The sequence below is a fragment of the Stereum hirsutum genome (assembly GCF_000264905.1).
Source record: "Stereum hirsutum FP-91666 SS1 unplaced genomic scaffold STEHIscaffold_3, whole genome shotgun sequence".
NCBI lineage: Eukaryota > Fungi > Basidiomycota > Agaricomycetes > Russulales > Stereaceae > Stereum > Stereum hirsutum.
The window spans coordinates 835,591-849,811 of NW_006763133.1; the positions used below are offsets into that span (position 1 = coordinate 835,591).

The window sequence follows — 14,221 nt, forward strand, 5'->3', positions numbered from 1 at the left end:
TACTACCTCCCATCTCGGCTCGAGTGATTGGTCTCTCGTGTACGCAAAACCTCTTGGTCCAAATGTCACTCGGTGCCTTCTTCTCGACCTGGGTGTGGTGGGCTCAAGCTCAGGGCTCGATGTTTTCTTGACTAGTGAACACTTATTCTTTAACCCCCTTGTGATTCGTCCAATGCGCTGTTCACATCTCGGGGACTGTGGCACCCATCGTTCTTTCAGCGCCCTGCCCTTATCCCTTATCCTCGAGTGCACGACGTTCATGATACTCATTCCCGATGCCGAGGCGTTCACCGTCGCCCGAGTATACTATATTCGAGGACCGCAGGAACTTCGACGGACGGCGTTGGCGATACCTTGGAAACTTTGATTTCAGTGCTCAACATTTTATTCCTCCTGGTCCTCTTGTCGTTTGGACACATCGATGATTCCTACTGCTTAACTCTATCCGATGACTTCCGCGCTTTTCTGTATCCCCAGACAGAGTAGCAGGTAGTACAAGGAGTTAGCGCAGGACGTTTCATCCCCGCTATCTGATCCTAAGTTCCACCGTTACAGTGCAGCCCACACTCTTGTGTGTTGTGTCCCTTCGGCAGTTCTGCACGCGCGTCGATATCAACATCCATCTCGTCACAGACGCGCACCCACCGATGAGGACCAAGTTCTTCAGCGCTCGAAGGCTCTCGAGGGCGGCGTCGACTCAGATCTGAGAGTAAGACGGGAAATCAAGCACAGCTGTAACTTCCTATCTATCCTTTCAGCCATGTAATGCAAGTGTTCGGGAGGTATATATACTGTGAAATTAGCCGTGCTGCTTTTCATTCTCATCCTATCAACTCACATCTCAATTGACCATCTGAATCCTCTCCCATCTCTAATATATATTCCCTCACACTGTTCGCCCTAACCACATCCCAACACAACATGTCTAAAGGCCTCGTCCTCGTCACCGGTGTCACTGGGTATGTCCTCATCGTCTTCATCGTCCTACTCATCTTCACGATATATCGTTATTGACAATCCCACCCCAATTATTTAGGTTCGTAGGCACCGCCGTCGCCCTAGCCTACCTCGAAGCAGGCTACACTGTCCGCGGCACCTGTCGCTCGCATTCCAAGGCCGAACAATGGATCTCCCTTTTCCCTCGATACAAGTCCAAATTTGAATACGCCGTTGTCGAGGATATAGCTACGCCGGGTTGTTTCGACGATCCAGTGAAGGGTGTAGAGATTATTGCGCATACGGCTTCTCCGTTTACTTATATCATCAAGGTAGGTTGCTCTTCTTCCTCTTCCTTTTTTTCTCAATACCAGTCCCCTTCCTGCTGTGGTATGAGTACGGTGCTAACGCAACACACACAGGACAACGAAAAAGATCTCCTCCTCCCCGCCATCGCCGGCACCCACAACCTCCTCTCCGCCACCTCCCTCTCCATTACTCTAAAACGAGTAGTCCTCACCTCCTCCTTCGCCTCCGTCTTCGATTTTGCTACCTTCCCGGCCAAGGGCAAAACATATACCGATGACGACTGGAACCCGGCGACATACGAGGAGGCGAAGACGCATGCGCATCCGGGATATGTGTATTGCGCGTCGAAGGTGTTGGCGGAGAGGACATTTTGGGAGTGGATTGAGAGGGAGAGGCCGAGGTGGGAGGGGAGTGTTGTTTGTCCGCCGTATGTTGTTTTCTTCCTCATTCGTTTTTCTTCCCGGGCCTTGGGGAAGTCAGAACCTTTATACTCATGTGTTCTATTTATCCCGCTCAGAAACATCTACGGCCCGCCCCATCAACCCCTCACCTCGCTCGACTCCCTCAACACATCCACTCAAGACGTATGGAACATCATGAGCGGCGCCTACAAAGAAGGGCTCCCACCGACTGCGATGCCGGCGTCCGTGGACGTGCGGGATGTCGCGCTCGCGCATGTTAGGGCGTCGGAGAGGGAGGAAGCCAAGGGACAGAGGTATCTGTTGATTGGGGGAGTTTATGTGAGTACTTTTTTTTTTTTTTTTTTTTTTTTTCATTTTCCTCAGACCCTCCGGAGGGTATTTTTTTTTTTTGCTAATCATCACTTTTTACGATCAATCAGACAAATGAAGAAATTGCCAGCATAATCGCTCAGAGTCACCCTGAACTCAGTGACAGGCTGCCCAAGGTCGATGACCTCTCCAAGATAAAGCATGACTTATTGTACAACTCTTCGAAGGCGCAGGAGCAGCTTGGTATTCAGTTCATTCCGCTGGAGAAGTGCATTAAGGATACGGCGGATAAGTTGGTGCAGATTGAGAGGGAGCTGAAGAATTAAGTGCTTAGCAGGAGCGTTGGAGCTTGCTGTTTCTTTTTTTCTTTCTCTTGAGGGCTCTTGGCTGGAGCTAGATCTAGATAGAGATGGTGTGGAATTCAGTTGTATTATGGACGAATATTGGAGTTCCTCGTAGACTATACATGGTTTGAATACACTTGCCCTCCGGGCGCCACCTGGTCCCTCCTATGGGTCGATTAGTGACCACTGCCTTCAGCTGTCCATTAGATTCAAGTTGTATCTTCTGGCCAATTTGGCTTCACGGAATGAAGACGGCGGGCCACTCTCGTGCCAGGGCTTCGCCCAGCCGCTTTGTGGCCCGCCTCTACGCGGGGGCTCCGCCCCGCGCGATGGTCTGCGATCTTCTTTGAAGAGCGTGATAAAATTTACTAGCGCTAGTACTAACGACCCACTCTTCGAACAAGTGGTGGATGCCACGAAATCTTTCAGTGTTGTTTCAGTGGTGAGCTCGCGCTCGGCATGAACTTCAGTGCTAATGTACTTGAGTAAGTACTGTAACACTCCCTGAATCTCGCCACAGCTGAAGGCCACGAGGTGAGAGCACAGTGCCCACTTTTGTGCGCATTGCCATCGTGTCCTTTATATGAAAGAATCTCGACATTCAGAATACGGCGCAGAGAGGCACTCCTAGTGTAAGAGTCCGTCCCAATGGGGCAGGTCGACTGGAATATCGTCGTTTGGGACATTCAATGCGTGGGAAGTAGGTCCTAATGGGGTAGGAGGGGGGTGCAGACGTCGTTAGGTCTTTCGCTCGCGTGGTGGTACATCCCAATGGGGCAGGAGGGGGGTCTTGAGCTCGTCAGGTATTCCAGAGCGTGGGAAGAGTTATCCTAATGTGGTCATTTAAATCATTGCAAGACCTGATCCCTGTAGGGACCAGGAATTTAATAACTCTTCTCCCATTTAAGAGGTCTCTACAGCATTTTTCTTCCTCAAGTAGGAAGTCGGATGGGGATTCTCGAAGGAAATATATACCTCCCCGTTTAAGGTATATTGCTACAAGTGGAATAGAAGGTAATGGCCTGATGGTCTAGTAGTATGATTCCTTCTTCGGGCTCGCACCCGGACAACTTGGTTGTCTTTGATTGGAGGAGGTCCCGGGTTCAATTCCCGGTCAGGCCCTAGAGAGACAAGCCACTGCATCGCTCTCATTTTACTTCGTGAACGGCCCACCAGTGCAGGAAGATGTAGTTGTCGAGTGAGTTCGAGGAAAGAACTTGAGACGATGCCAGTACTAGTGTTAGTGAGAACGGAACGATGTGATTTGTACGCCACAGTCTAGCCGCGAGTTCGAACCTGCCTCTATCCACTCATTTCTTTTTCCCGCCCTCAGCATGTATGTATCTGAGGGGTGCTGAAGTCCCTTCACCGGTTGAAGCCCTGAATGTACCGCAGGACCTACATCTATTCTGCGCGCAGAGTCCTAACAAACTCTATCCTAACCCACTCTGAATTTCCCTCCCTCTCATCCCTCCCTCCTTTCATTCCATCTTCCCCATCCCCGTCCCCTTCACGCCCCTCCTCGCCCTCTGTCTTCCGCTCTTGTCCCTTTAACAACCTCTCCATAGCCCTCTCCACCGCACTATCCGGTCGCGTCTGCTTCCAAATCCCATAATTCACGTTCCAACTCTTATTCGTATTCACACCCTTTTGCCTCTTCCTCTCGTTGAACTCTGCCAATTGTGCGATCTTGTCTTTGATTGTAGCGAGTATGATATCGGGTTCGCCGGATTGTCGGAGGACGACCTGGGGCCAGTAATACCGGGTTGCTGGTTCGATTATTATTTGCGGAGAGGAAGAGGATGAGGTGGGATTTTTTTGGTGCTGGTGAAGAGAGGAGAAGACGTCACGGAGGTGAGAGGGTGTCTTGGAGAAGTCGAAGGTAATGAGGAAACGACAGTCGTAGAGCATGCGGAACTTGGTCCTCTCTTTCGCATCTTCTTCCTCCGCCACCGCGCTATCCTCTGTCCTCCCCTCCTCCGTCTTGACACCGTTGCTGTCGCTATTAACGTCCCCAGCACCGCTCGCTCGTCCCCAAGCCTCCACAAACTCCTCCGTGACATCGTCCGCCAAAGTCCTCTCATTCCTCGGCACCCTCATCTCCACACCTCTCACCACCCCCGTGGAATTCGCTCTCCGCGCCTCCTTCCTCATCGCCTTCCCTCCGCCCTTTGCCTCCTCCTCACTCCCCTCCTCACCCTCCTTCTCTCTCGTCCCCTTCTCTCTCGCTCCATTCTCGTCCTGCCTACTTTTCCCGCCCTCAACTTCCTTTTCGCGTTTCTCCCCGCTCTGATACTTCTGACTCAATTTCCTCCCCTTCGCCTTACTCCCAAGCGGTGCCCTCTCCGGCGGCGCCCTCGTCACCAACCATCCCCACCTCTCCCCCTCCCTATACCTCCCCGCCAACCTCAACAGCCCTCCCTCTCTCACTATCCGCACCGGCGTCCAGAGCACTTTTCCGCCCGCGCTGAACGGGCGATAAGTCTCGAAACCGAAAGGCGATTCTTTTTCTTTCGCATCCTCGGGTTCCCCATTGTCTTTCTTTCCCTTTTCCTTTTCCCTTCCCTTGCCCTTTCCCTTTTCATTCTCTTCTTTTTCTCCATCGCCTTCGAACTGAGAGCCCGACCTCGAAGGATCGAACCCCCAAAGCGCATGCACGATCCTCTCCAGCGAAAGCACGTGTCGTCCTCCGCTCGCCGCCGATGTCCCCCAGGGGTGCGGCGAGACGTAGCGCAGGATGCGGAGGACGAGCGAGAGGGAGACGAGCCGGGGGATGTAGGGCGTTCGGGTGTGGGTTGAGGCGGGGATTTTGAGTTGCGATTTGTAGACGTAGGTTGGTTCGGGTTCGGGTACGGTGACTTCGGATTGGGGTGGGGAAGGTGGGTCGGATGAGGATGGTGATGGGTTTTGGTCGGAGGTTGGGGGAGGGTGAGGGGTCGAGGGTGAAGAATCGGAGGAGTGGTCTGAGAGGCTAGAGGGATCTGCAGAGATAATATCGGGGCTACGGGTAGAATGAGAGTCGGGGCGAGGGATAGAACTGGGGTAAGCATTGGATTCGGGTCTGCTTTTGCGGTGCTGCTGCGCTTTCTTCGGTGCGTGTCGACTCAGATACTCTTCGAACTCGGGATCGAGTGGTGGGAGTGTGTCCGTCGGAAGGAGGAAAGTCGAGACGGGCGAGTCGAGCGTGTGTTGTCGGAGGAATTGATCCGCTACAAGTGATTTTTGTATACAATCAAAAATCGCATTGAATTAGCACCGTGTTCCAAAGGAAAAGGGAGCAATCAAAATAACAAAGACGCGGAAGTGAAGTCTGAACGTGAATGGGAATGGGAAGCGACATACTCTGCATCTCGATATCCTCCACATGTTCCCTGATCGCCATAATCGACCCTTTAAGACTCTCAGGCCCGTCCGCGAGCTCGAGCGGGACCGGATTGTTCTGCCGTGCGTAGCGCGCTTCGAGGTCTTCTCGGACGTGTTCGTACAGTTTGACAGCCGTTTCGGGGGTGAGGACCGAGGGTGTCTAGTGTAGGACGTAGGACGTGGAGATGCGTGAGTGAGCGAGTGGACGAGATGGAGTTTCGCATGGGTGATTACTGGTACTACTTACGGAGGGGTCTATGGACGTTGATTTGATCTCCTCGGTTAGTTGGTCCATGAGTTTTTCGAGGGATAGTTTGTCACGCTGAGTGGAGAATACGTTCGTTGAGAAAGGGTGTTACGAATGATCAAGTCAGACTAGGGAACAAGGTCATACCTCTGATCCGACGAATCGGTCTTCCGAGTCTACCCCGCCGTCACTGTCCGGCTGTCCAGGTCCATGCCAGTCTCAGTCACTCTAAGAATGGACACAGCGAAGCTCAAAATGCACATACCTCTTCCTCGCCGATTTCAATCGGTAGAGGTTCCTAATTTGGCATTAACAAAGGGTCAGACAGCGGTCTGCAAGTCCACAGTGAGAGGACGTGCCAGGAATTGAGGTTCGAGGTCCTTATAATCCTCGACGGCATGCGTCATAAGATGTCGAACGACATTCCTCAAAGTAAGCGACGGCTGAAAATTCGTCTGATCCTCGTACCACTCCAACCCCTCCTCCTCACACGTCGCAACAATCCTATCCTAACACTCATCAGCTTCTCTTCCAGCCCTACTCGCAGAGCGGAATAGTCAAAGGGGCGAGTGAAAAACACACCTTTGGCAGACTCAACAGCGGCCTTACGATGCTCAGCCCCATTCCCATACTCCCCGCCCAACTCAGCGGCCACGCTTTATCGTCCCCCATCCCCCACGTCCTCACGCTCCTCATGCCAGCCAATCCTAACATCGTACTCCCCTTTGACAGCCTCATCAACGCCGTCTCGACCTGATCGTCCGCATGATGGCCCATACAGATCGCACCCGCACCCCCTCTTACCATGCCCTCCAAAAATAAATGGTACCTCGCCTGACGCGCAGATCGTTCTGTGTGGCTCGAAAGGGGATAGTTTGGGAAGGGGCGGGTGCCCCAGAGAATTGGGAGTTCGAGGTGGGGGATGGAGAGGTGGAGTGGGAGGAGTGAGGCAGATTTAGCCATGGTAGAGGCGGAGGATTGGAGGGAGTGGTTTATGTGGAGGGAGATGAGGGATGTAGGGAGTGAAGGGTCTGTGGGACCGGATTCGAAGAGGAGACGATGCCAGAGGAAGAGGAGGCATGTCGAGTCAACACCACCTGAGTTGGCTATGGCTAAGGATGGTTTATGAGATGCCAGAAAATACTGGATCAGAGGAATGGTTGAGATCTTACCCAACCGTCTAGGCCAGCCTGTGCGGGGCACGCAGCGTTTGACATAGAACGCGAACTCTTGGTTGGTGATGGGCAACTTGAACGGTCTCAAGCTAGTCATAAGTCCCTCTCAGGACTCAACTAATATTGATAAATATTCTTTTGAGCACAAAAACAGACAAATGATGAACCATGCAAACCTTCGCCACAGCCCGCAACGTCCAAAGGAGTTTTTGAGATTGCAAATTCCAGCGCCACAAACGCGTCCTTCGCGTCCGTTTATTCTTCCCACGACTCGTTGTTCTCCTCTTTCGAACCATCACCTGCCACGCCCTCTCATCCTATCCCCATCACCCCACTATCCCTACGCACAGACTCTAACAACAGTGCGCACTACAGAGAGACACATAGAGACATACAGGTAATGCCTGCATCCGCCCGAAAATCCAGCCTTGGCGCCAGCGGTGCCGTAGGCCGTCGTGCCAACAAGCCCTACGTCCCCTTCCGCGCAGACGAACGTGGTGTCGGAAAACGCACGGGCCAATACGTCCCTTACATCGAGCACCACTCCGACGAGTTCGAGCCGTTCTCTGAGGTTCTGAATCAGGCGAAGACACCACCGAATAATGTCAAGTCACGGAGGGGAAGAGGTGGCGGAGCGAGTGGGGGGAGGAGCGGGCGTGGAGGGAGAGGAGGCGGAAGGGGAGGTGGACAAGGGAGTGCGAAAGGCAAGGGGAGAGCGAGGGCGGTTGTTAGTGAGGACGAGGACGATGGGGAGATGTCGATGGAGCTCGACGACAGTCCTGGTGAGTGTCGCTTTTTGTTCTCCTGTTTGGTGTTGTTGCGCTCGATGCGTACACTGCTTGCGTAGCCGGAGGTCAGATGGCACCCGGTGCTCCCAGCTCAAGTTGTCATCGTGAGCGAGCTCGAAATGAGATCGATCTTTTCGGCTACAATCCGGCAACGCACAATGTCATACACGGACGACTCCAATACAGGGGGCTCACTTGGGCTCGACCGAGACCAACTATTGATGTCGCCGGAGGATCGAAGCGAGGTCATTCGAGGTCGTTATGGGTCTCGCCGGACATCAAACCTTGGATGTCATAACCACCTCCAGAGTAAAGGGCGTTGTAGTCATCTGGCGTGTAATACACACATATATCGACCTTACTTAAGAGGGATCCAGAAAGCCAAACGCTCCTTCTTTCGACACGCTCTTTTCTACGTATCCTACACCTGCATCGCTGACCTCCCTCTCACTCTCCTTAGTCGTAAACTACACCAACGCCCGCAACCCGCAGCCCCCTTCCTCCATCTCCCGCCTCGGCAACTCCTCCTCTCGCTCCCTCCCCCGACCCTCCGACGGCACAGACTACGACTCCCTCCCCTCCCCGCCCTCCATGCCCCGTTTCCGCAACTCCCAGCAAACACCCACCGGCTCCGGCCGCCGTTCCTCTATATTCCCCAACGGCTCCGCCTCAGCAGCAGGAGCCAGCGTCGTGTCCAGTTTCTCGAGCCCTGGGGTGAACAATATGTCGTATTCGGCCGCGATGCCGGAGATGGATCCGGACGAGGATATGTATGGGACCGGGATGGGAGGGTTCAATGATGGTGGGTTTAGCGACGATGATGACGATGATGATAACACCGAGCAGTTTGAGTCGTTCGATCCGGATAAGTCTAGTAAGTCGGCGAGGTCGAGACAGAGTATGGGTGGGCAGAGTGGTGTGAGTGCGAGTGTGGGGCCGAGCACGACGTCGTCGAGGAGGACCTCGTTCTCGCAGATGGGTCAGGAGGACGACGAGAATGAGGGCGACGAAGAAGAAGGGCAGGAGGAGGAGCAGAGTCAAGAGGACGACCAAGAAGACCAAGCAGAAGCGGAAGCGCGGGCTTTGGCTCAAGCCAACAAGTCGAAGAATAAAGGCAAGAGACGGGCCACGATAGAAGAGATCGAACAGCAACAGGACGACGGTGTAGAAGACGAGATCGAGCAGGGCTTACAGGACGTGGAAATGGATCCCGGCTTCGACGACGACGTCCAGGAGCAGGAGGACATTCCGGAACCGGAACCACAGCCTAAGAGGAAGAGAAAGAAGGAGATGGAGAGGGGCGAAGAGGTCGATGTGACGAATGCAGGGAGGAAGCGGGGGAGGCCGCATAAGAGGGAAGTCCATGCCCTTCCAGGTACGTTTTCCAACCTTCACCTCCATTTCCACCTTCAATTCAGCTTCTCTTCTTCTTTTCGTGTATCATGTTCACTGGACTGATCTTGACTTCTTCCTTTCCTCGTAACAGACGAACCCGAAGCCGACGAATCAGGCCTCCGACGTGGCACCCGCCGCCGCTACGCCCCCCTCGATTGGTGGCGACTCGAAAAAGTCGTCTACGGACGGCGCGACTCCGGCGTCACCCTCGTCCCCACCATCAAAGACATCATCCGTATCCCGAAAGAACCACCTCAGCCTCTCAGCAAGGCAGGACGTAAAAGAGGAGGCTCGACGAGGGCGAAGAGTAAGACGGCGGATGGCGGAGAGGTCGTTACGGTCTGGAATCCGGAGGAGGGTTGGGACGATGAGACGGAGCAGAATGGGATCGTGTTGGAGTGGGGGAGTGGGGTGCCGGTGCAGAGACGTGCGTTTTCTCTTCAATCTTTGTCTGCCTTCGATATGGATTTTGGATCTATGGGCGTGGCTGACTTTTACTTGATATTGAAGGCTTGGCGTATACTGCGACCATGATCAAGCCGAAGCCGGCACTGAACAACGATTTCTATTTCCAGAAGGTCTTTGGAGACGGAGAGTACATCGCTGCCGGACAGCTCATGATCCCTCCAGGAGGACACAAGCCCTCCAAGACCACGAAAGACAATACATACGTACGTCAATCTTCCTTGCCCACTCACCCTCTTCTCTTTCCATTTTCCTTTCTCCTGTTTGTTTGCCTCGTCTGTTTACTGATGGTCTCGCACCTGACTTTCCACAGGTTTTCTACATCATCGAAGGCGCCGTAAACTTCAAAGTGCACGACTCGTCCTACGTCCTCGCCACGGGCGGCATGATCCTCGTCCCGCGCGGGAACAACTATTACATCGAGAACATCTGCGAGCGCGACGCACGCTTGTTCTTCGCGCAGGCGAGGAAGGTCGCGGCAGAGGAGGGAGATACCGACAGGGCGGTTTCGGCGCCGATTAGTGTGAGCGGGCTGAGGGCGCGGTCGAAGTCGAATGAGGGAGAGAGGGAGGGTACGAGGGAGGCGGGAGGCGCAGGGGGGAAGAAGAAGAGGGCGGCTAGTAAGGTGTAGACGGGCGTTGGCAGTTTCGGTGTTGAGTATGCTCCCTTGTTCAAGTCCATGTTTGACGTGTCTCGGTTTTCGGCTGGATTACCTTCGAACTGGATACCCATGCAAGGACGATGTTGTGGTTGTAGGTTGTGGTATTTGATGGATTCCCCAGTGTAAACACATAAGCTCGGTCTCTTCAGGCTCTATGACTATGATAATGCGCTTGTATCTAGTTTGTTGCCCAGCCCCTTTTTAACTTTCTATTTCCTATCGTTGATATGTATAATCCTTCTCGTCAACCATGTGCTTGAGCACTGAGTGCATGCAAGTCAAGCGCGGCTCTTTTCGTGATGTCCCTGAACTGCTTTTGGATTGTCGTATTCTGGTTTTCTAGGCTGAGGAGCAAAAAAATGTATTCCGCTCTGTGACTTATTCAAACTCATGGGCCTGGCCGGGAATTGAACCCGGGACCTCCTCCAATTTGTACCGAAGCACCCTAAGAAGGAATCATACTACTAGACCACCAGGCCGATGCCAGACACTCAGTTTAATGCAGTATTATTTATGTTGAGATTCTCTATTGAACTACATAGCTTCCAGAATTAAAGGGCAGCTATCTGTGAAGACTTCATCAAGATTCAGAGGGGCATATAGGGTAAAGGCCGATAATTCTGGACTGTGGTGGGAAGCAAAGCATGAATCTTAACTGTGGCCCAAACCACACCTCCGACCCTGTTCACCGCCACACTCAAGATCAAGCTCAACCAGCCTACGAGTGCCCTCATCTTGCACCCAGAACCATCGACTCGGCAGACGTTTGTAGGTCATGTATCCTAGACAAATCCTAAAAAGTAATCGTAGCTGTGGTCGCATCTAGGATAAGTTGATTATAATTGAGGCTACGGGAGCTGTACTTACTGCATCACACCCACCGGCACAAGCTGGACAACGACAACGTGAATGGGCCGCTTCCTAGATGAAGGTGAGTCATGATAGTAAGCATGTCGGTAATACAGAGAAGGTGAGGGGCAGTGCAATAGGATGCCTGAGGTCAAGTTTCATTGGAAGAGTCGAAATTAATGACTTGCACTCGCAGGATAATGTGTGAGTGGTGTAGGGCTCCAAGTAGCGTGTATGTATAGTAGCTTTAAGGCCGGAGTCAGCGCACACGACATTGAACCCCCGAGTGCAAGCGAGATGACAATGCTTCCAGCAGGAAGACGCATGAACATGTCATGGCATTGTTGATGTGTTTTTGCTGATGTGACAGTGCCCAATGGCCTGCGCACAGAAATGAACAGCTGTGCCGGTAGTGGATATCTCCCCGGATCGGCCACCCCGGAGCCGCCCGTCAGCAAGTTGGCGGTGTAGTCCACCACAGTATCGTCAAGCTAAGAACTGGGGGAGCGCTACCTTCGGCAGCAGCAACCTTGCTGGGGAGGGGCCGTCGCGGGCCGTCCCGATATCTGCAGCACAGAATAATAAACCACACGAGTGGAAAAAGAGAGAGCAAAACTTAATATTATTTTCTGCTCTCCGACTCTGGTTATAGGCAAGTCATAGTAGCATAATAAGCAGCCACACAGACAACAAAAAACGAACACAGAGTAACAACCGAGAATGAATCTGGCTTCTTTGAGCCACGAACATTTGACAACACTAACCACGACCATACGACGGCAAGTCACCCTTACGCCACACGCGCCCGCTTCGACGACGAGCCCATGAAATCAGTGGCCCTCGCCGGAACACGCTTTCTCACCAGCTTCTCCGCCGCCAACTCCACGGGGGGCACGAGCACCCTGATCTTGACGACGAAGACATACGGTCCTTTGGAATTGTACTGAACATTGCCGAGATAACGGTAAGACTCTCCCAGAGCGGTGGCAGCATCGACGAGATCCAATCCTGCTTCAGATTGAGCACAATTCAAGGTAACATATGAGCAATAGACAATGAGGATTGTGGAGACTCATAAGACGACACGTACGTGGTAGAGGGCGTCCCCGTGCTCATGACAGCGGCGACTGGGTGAGCCTCCTCTCGAAAGCCCTCGGTGGCGACCTGAGTTACTTTGCTGCACTCCAGTCACGTCAGTGTGCGCCAAATCAATATATTCCACGGTAGAGCACACACCGTTCAGTGGTGTCGCATATCGCCACTGAGTTATTGGCGAGAATATCCATACTATCCTCGAGTATGCGACTCTGTTCTGCGGTTACATCTGTGGGCACTCCGATGTCAGTTGAAAGTGAAATATGTTACACGGGATAGACTCGCCTGGGGAGGACGGTGGGTCCACGAGCCCACTATCAGCAGATGGGGTGTTGTCTTTGTGCACTGTGACCGCAGGTATCAGATAATGCCAATCTAAAGTGAGATGAGATCTCATACCAGAGACGCCACCGACTACATCAGCTCCCATTGCCATCTCAGCAGCAGAATCAGAAGCCGGCAAATCTCCCTGGACCGACCGAGGGCACAATGTCAAGAATAGAACACAGTAAGGTATACACACAACTCACCTCAGCACGTACAGATGCAATGGCCGGTTCCATGACCTCAGACTCCGAACCCACTGTCAGAGGAGACAAAGAAACGTCCTCCTTTGTGCCAAGAGCCGGCTTCAGAAGACAATAAAATTAACCACCAGAGATACGATGTCATTGAGATCGGCAGAGCACAAACCTGGACGGGTAAAGAGGGTGCGGCACCTTGGGTGGCCCCAGAGCTTCGAGTGGTACGCATGATGGAGAAGGTGGGTTCAAAGTTGAATATAGAGGGGCAGAAGGAGTAAGAAACTTCTCCTTGAACCCCCCAGATGGACGCTTAATAGGGTCCACAATTACCGGCCAAAGAAAAAACCCTCTCGATGACTGTGGGCATCGCCCGACGAGCAGAGACAGGAGGCATCACAGGAGTCTGAAGAGGCCAGCAGTGGGTCCAGCGGGTGGACTCCGAAACATGTCCGCTAACACGAAACCGAAGGGGTAGTGCAAATGCGTGGGAGACACGCGATTGGACCACACTATCGCAGAGCTCCCTCTCGATATCGAAGAATACGAATAGTACGCGTTGGCCGCCGACACACAGAAAAGAAACGTGAACACAGGGACGCGCAAGATAAAAGGAGGACAGAGGCGTTGGCGCAAGCAGGGAAGGGACGTGCACACCAGCAACAGTGACATTGTGTTCATGCACGAATGGCCCAAATGTTGACTTTCAAGCCACGACACGACGTCATACTGGCTTATCAGTGTCGTGCAAGAGGCGACCATAGATCACGACAGAAAATAGAGGGAAGAAGCAAGCTAAAGGGGCCATATATGAAAGAGAATCGGGCCACAGCAGACAAACGAGAGGTGTAACGCCACTCGGACGGTTGTTTGTACATGTTTGTTTTTGGCAACGGATTTGCGAGGTTACCGGGGTGCGAAGGACCTTGAAGCAAGGTAACCAAGCACGTGACTGACACGGACGAACGGAGATGGCCGAAGGATGGGAAACGCGACCGCAGGACCCCTGCGTATGCTAACGGAGGTCCCATCCTGATGCGACGAATTTTGAGCGAAACATCGCGTTTCGTCCGATCCGTAGTGCGACGAAAACGGCTTTTCGATGCTGATGTTCCATCCCGCTATGCGACGAAAATGTCTCTCGGGGACGCAAAAAATGGGGTAAAAACTTGGCAAACACGGCCAAAAACATGATTTGGGGAAATTTTTTGACGACCAGGGTTTGGGAAGGCCTTATGCGGAGCGATGTTCCATCCGACGTGCGACGGAAATGGCCAAAAATCCGATGTCCCATCCCTGATGCGACGAAAACACCCCCAAAAGCGTGCGACGAAAAACGACC

General features: G+C 53.0%; 4 protein-coding genes and 2 non-coding genes across 6 annotated transcripts; 3 read left to right on the plus strand and 3 right to left on the minus strand.

The window, feature by feature from the left end:
• Nucleotides 1-1,037: 1,037 nt before the first annotated feature.
• Nucleotides 1,038-2,302, plus strand: STEHIDRAFT_50924 (flavonol reductase; the record flags this gene model as incomplete). The annotated part of the gene is made up of 4 exons (XM_007300357.1): nucleotides 1,038-1,268; nucleotides 1,359-1,672; nucleotides 1,763-1,985; nucleotides 2,087-2,302. Coding segments are annotated over 4 exons (984 nt in total), but the record flags the coding sequence as incomplete, so codon positions are not given.
• A 1,037-nt stretch (nucleotides 2,303-3,339) lies between these two features.
• STEHIDRAFT_t85 lies at nucleotides 3,340-3,442 on the plus strand. Its single transcript has one exon. It is a non-coding gene; the product is annotated as a tRNA-Pro (tRNA).
• A 282-nt stretch (nucleotides 3,443-3,724) lies between these two features.
• On the minus strand, nucleotides 3,725-7,202 carry STEHIDRAFT_166023 (uncharacterized protein; the record flags this gene model as incomplete). The annotated part of the gene is made up of 8 exons (XM_007300756.1): nucleotides 3,725-5,529; nucleotides 5,663-5,843; nucleotides 5,931-6,005; nucleotides 6,078-6,128; nucleotides 6,196-6,228; nucleotides 6,275-6,439; nucleotides 6,513-7,042; nucleotides 7,103-7,202. The coding sequence occupies 8 exons, from the start codon at nucleotides 7,200-7,202 to the stop codon at nucleotides 3,725-3,727; spliced, it is 2,940 nt and encodes a 979-aa protein (XP_007300818.1).
• Nucleotides 7,203-7,505: 303 nt separating this feature from the next.
• On the plus strand, nucleotides 7,506-10,630 carry STEHIDRAFT_166024 (uncharacterized protein; the record flags this gene model as incomplete). The annotated part of the gene is made up of 5 exons (XM_007300757.1): nucleotides 7,506-7,887; nucleotides 8,354-9,268; nucleotides 9,380-9,715; nucleotides 9,799-9,959; nucleotides 10,067-10,630. 5 exons carry the CDS (start codon nucleotides 7,506-7,508, stop codon nucleotides 10,382-10,384), a joined length of 2,112 nt encoding a protein of 703 aa, XP_007300819.1. The 3' UTR covers nucleotides 10,385-10,630.
• A 176-nt stretch (nucleotides 10,631-10,806) lies between these two features.
• STEHIDRAFT_t100 lies at nucleotides 10,807-10,893 on the minus strand. The gene has a single exon. It is a non-coding gene; the product is annotated as a tRNA-Pro (tRNA).
• Nucleotides 10,894-12,053: 1,160 nt separating this feature from the next.
• Nucleotides 12,054-13,111, minus strand: STEHIDRAFT_153511 (uncharacterized protein; the record flags this gene model as incomplete). Its single annotated transcript, XM_007300758.1, has 8 exons — nucleotides 12,054-12,193; nucleotides 12,261-12,271; nucleotides 12,354-12,440; nucleotides 12,500-12,587; nucleotides 12,629-12,703; nucleotides 12,758-12,827; nucleotides 12,889-12,987; nucleotides 13,052-13,111. The coding sequence occupies 8 exons, from the start codon at nucleotides 13,109-13,111 to the stop codon at nucleotides 12,054-12,056; spliced, it is 630 nt and encodes a 209-aa protein (XP_007300820.1).
• Between the last annotated feature and the right edge of the window lie 1,110 nt (nucleotides 13,112-14,221).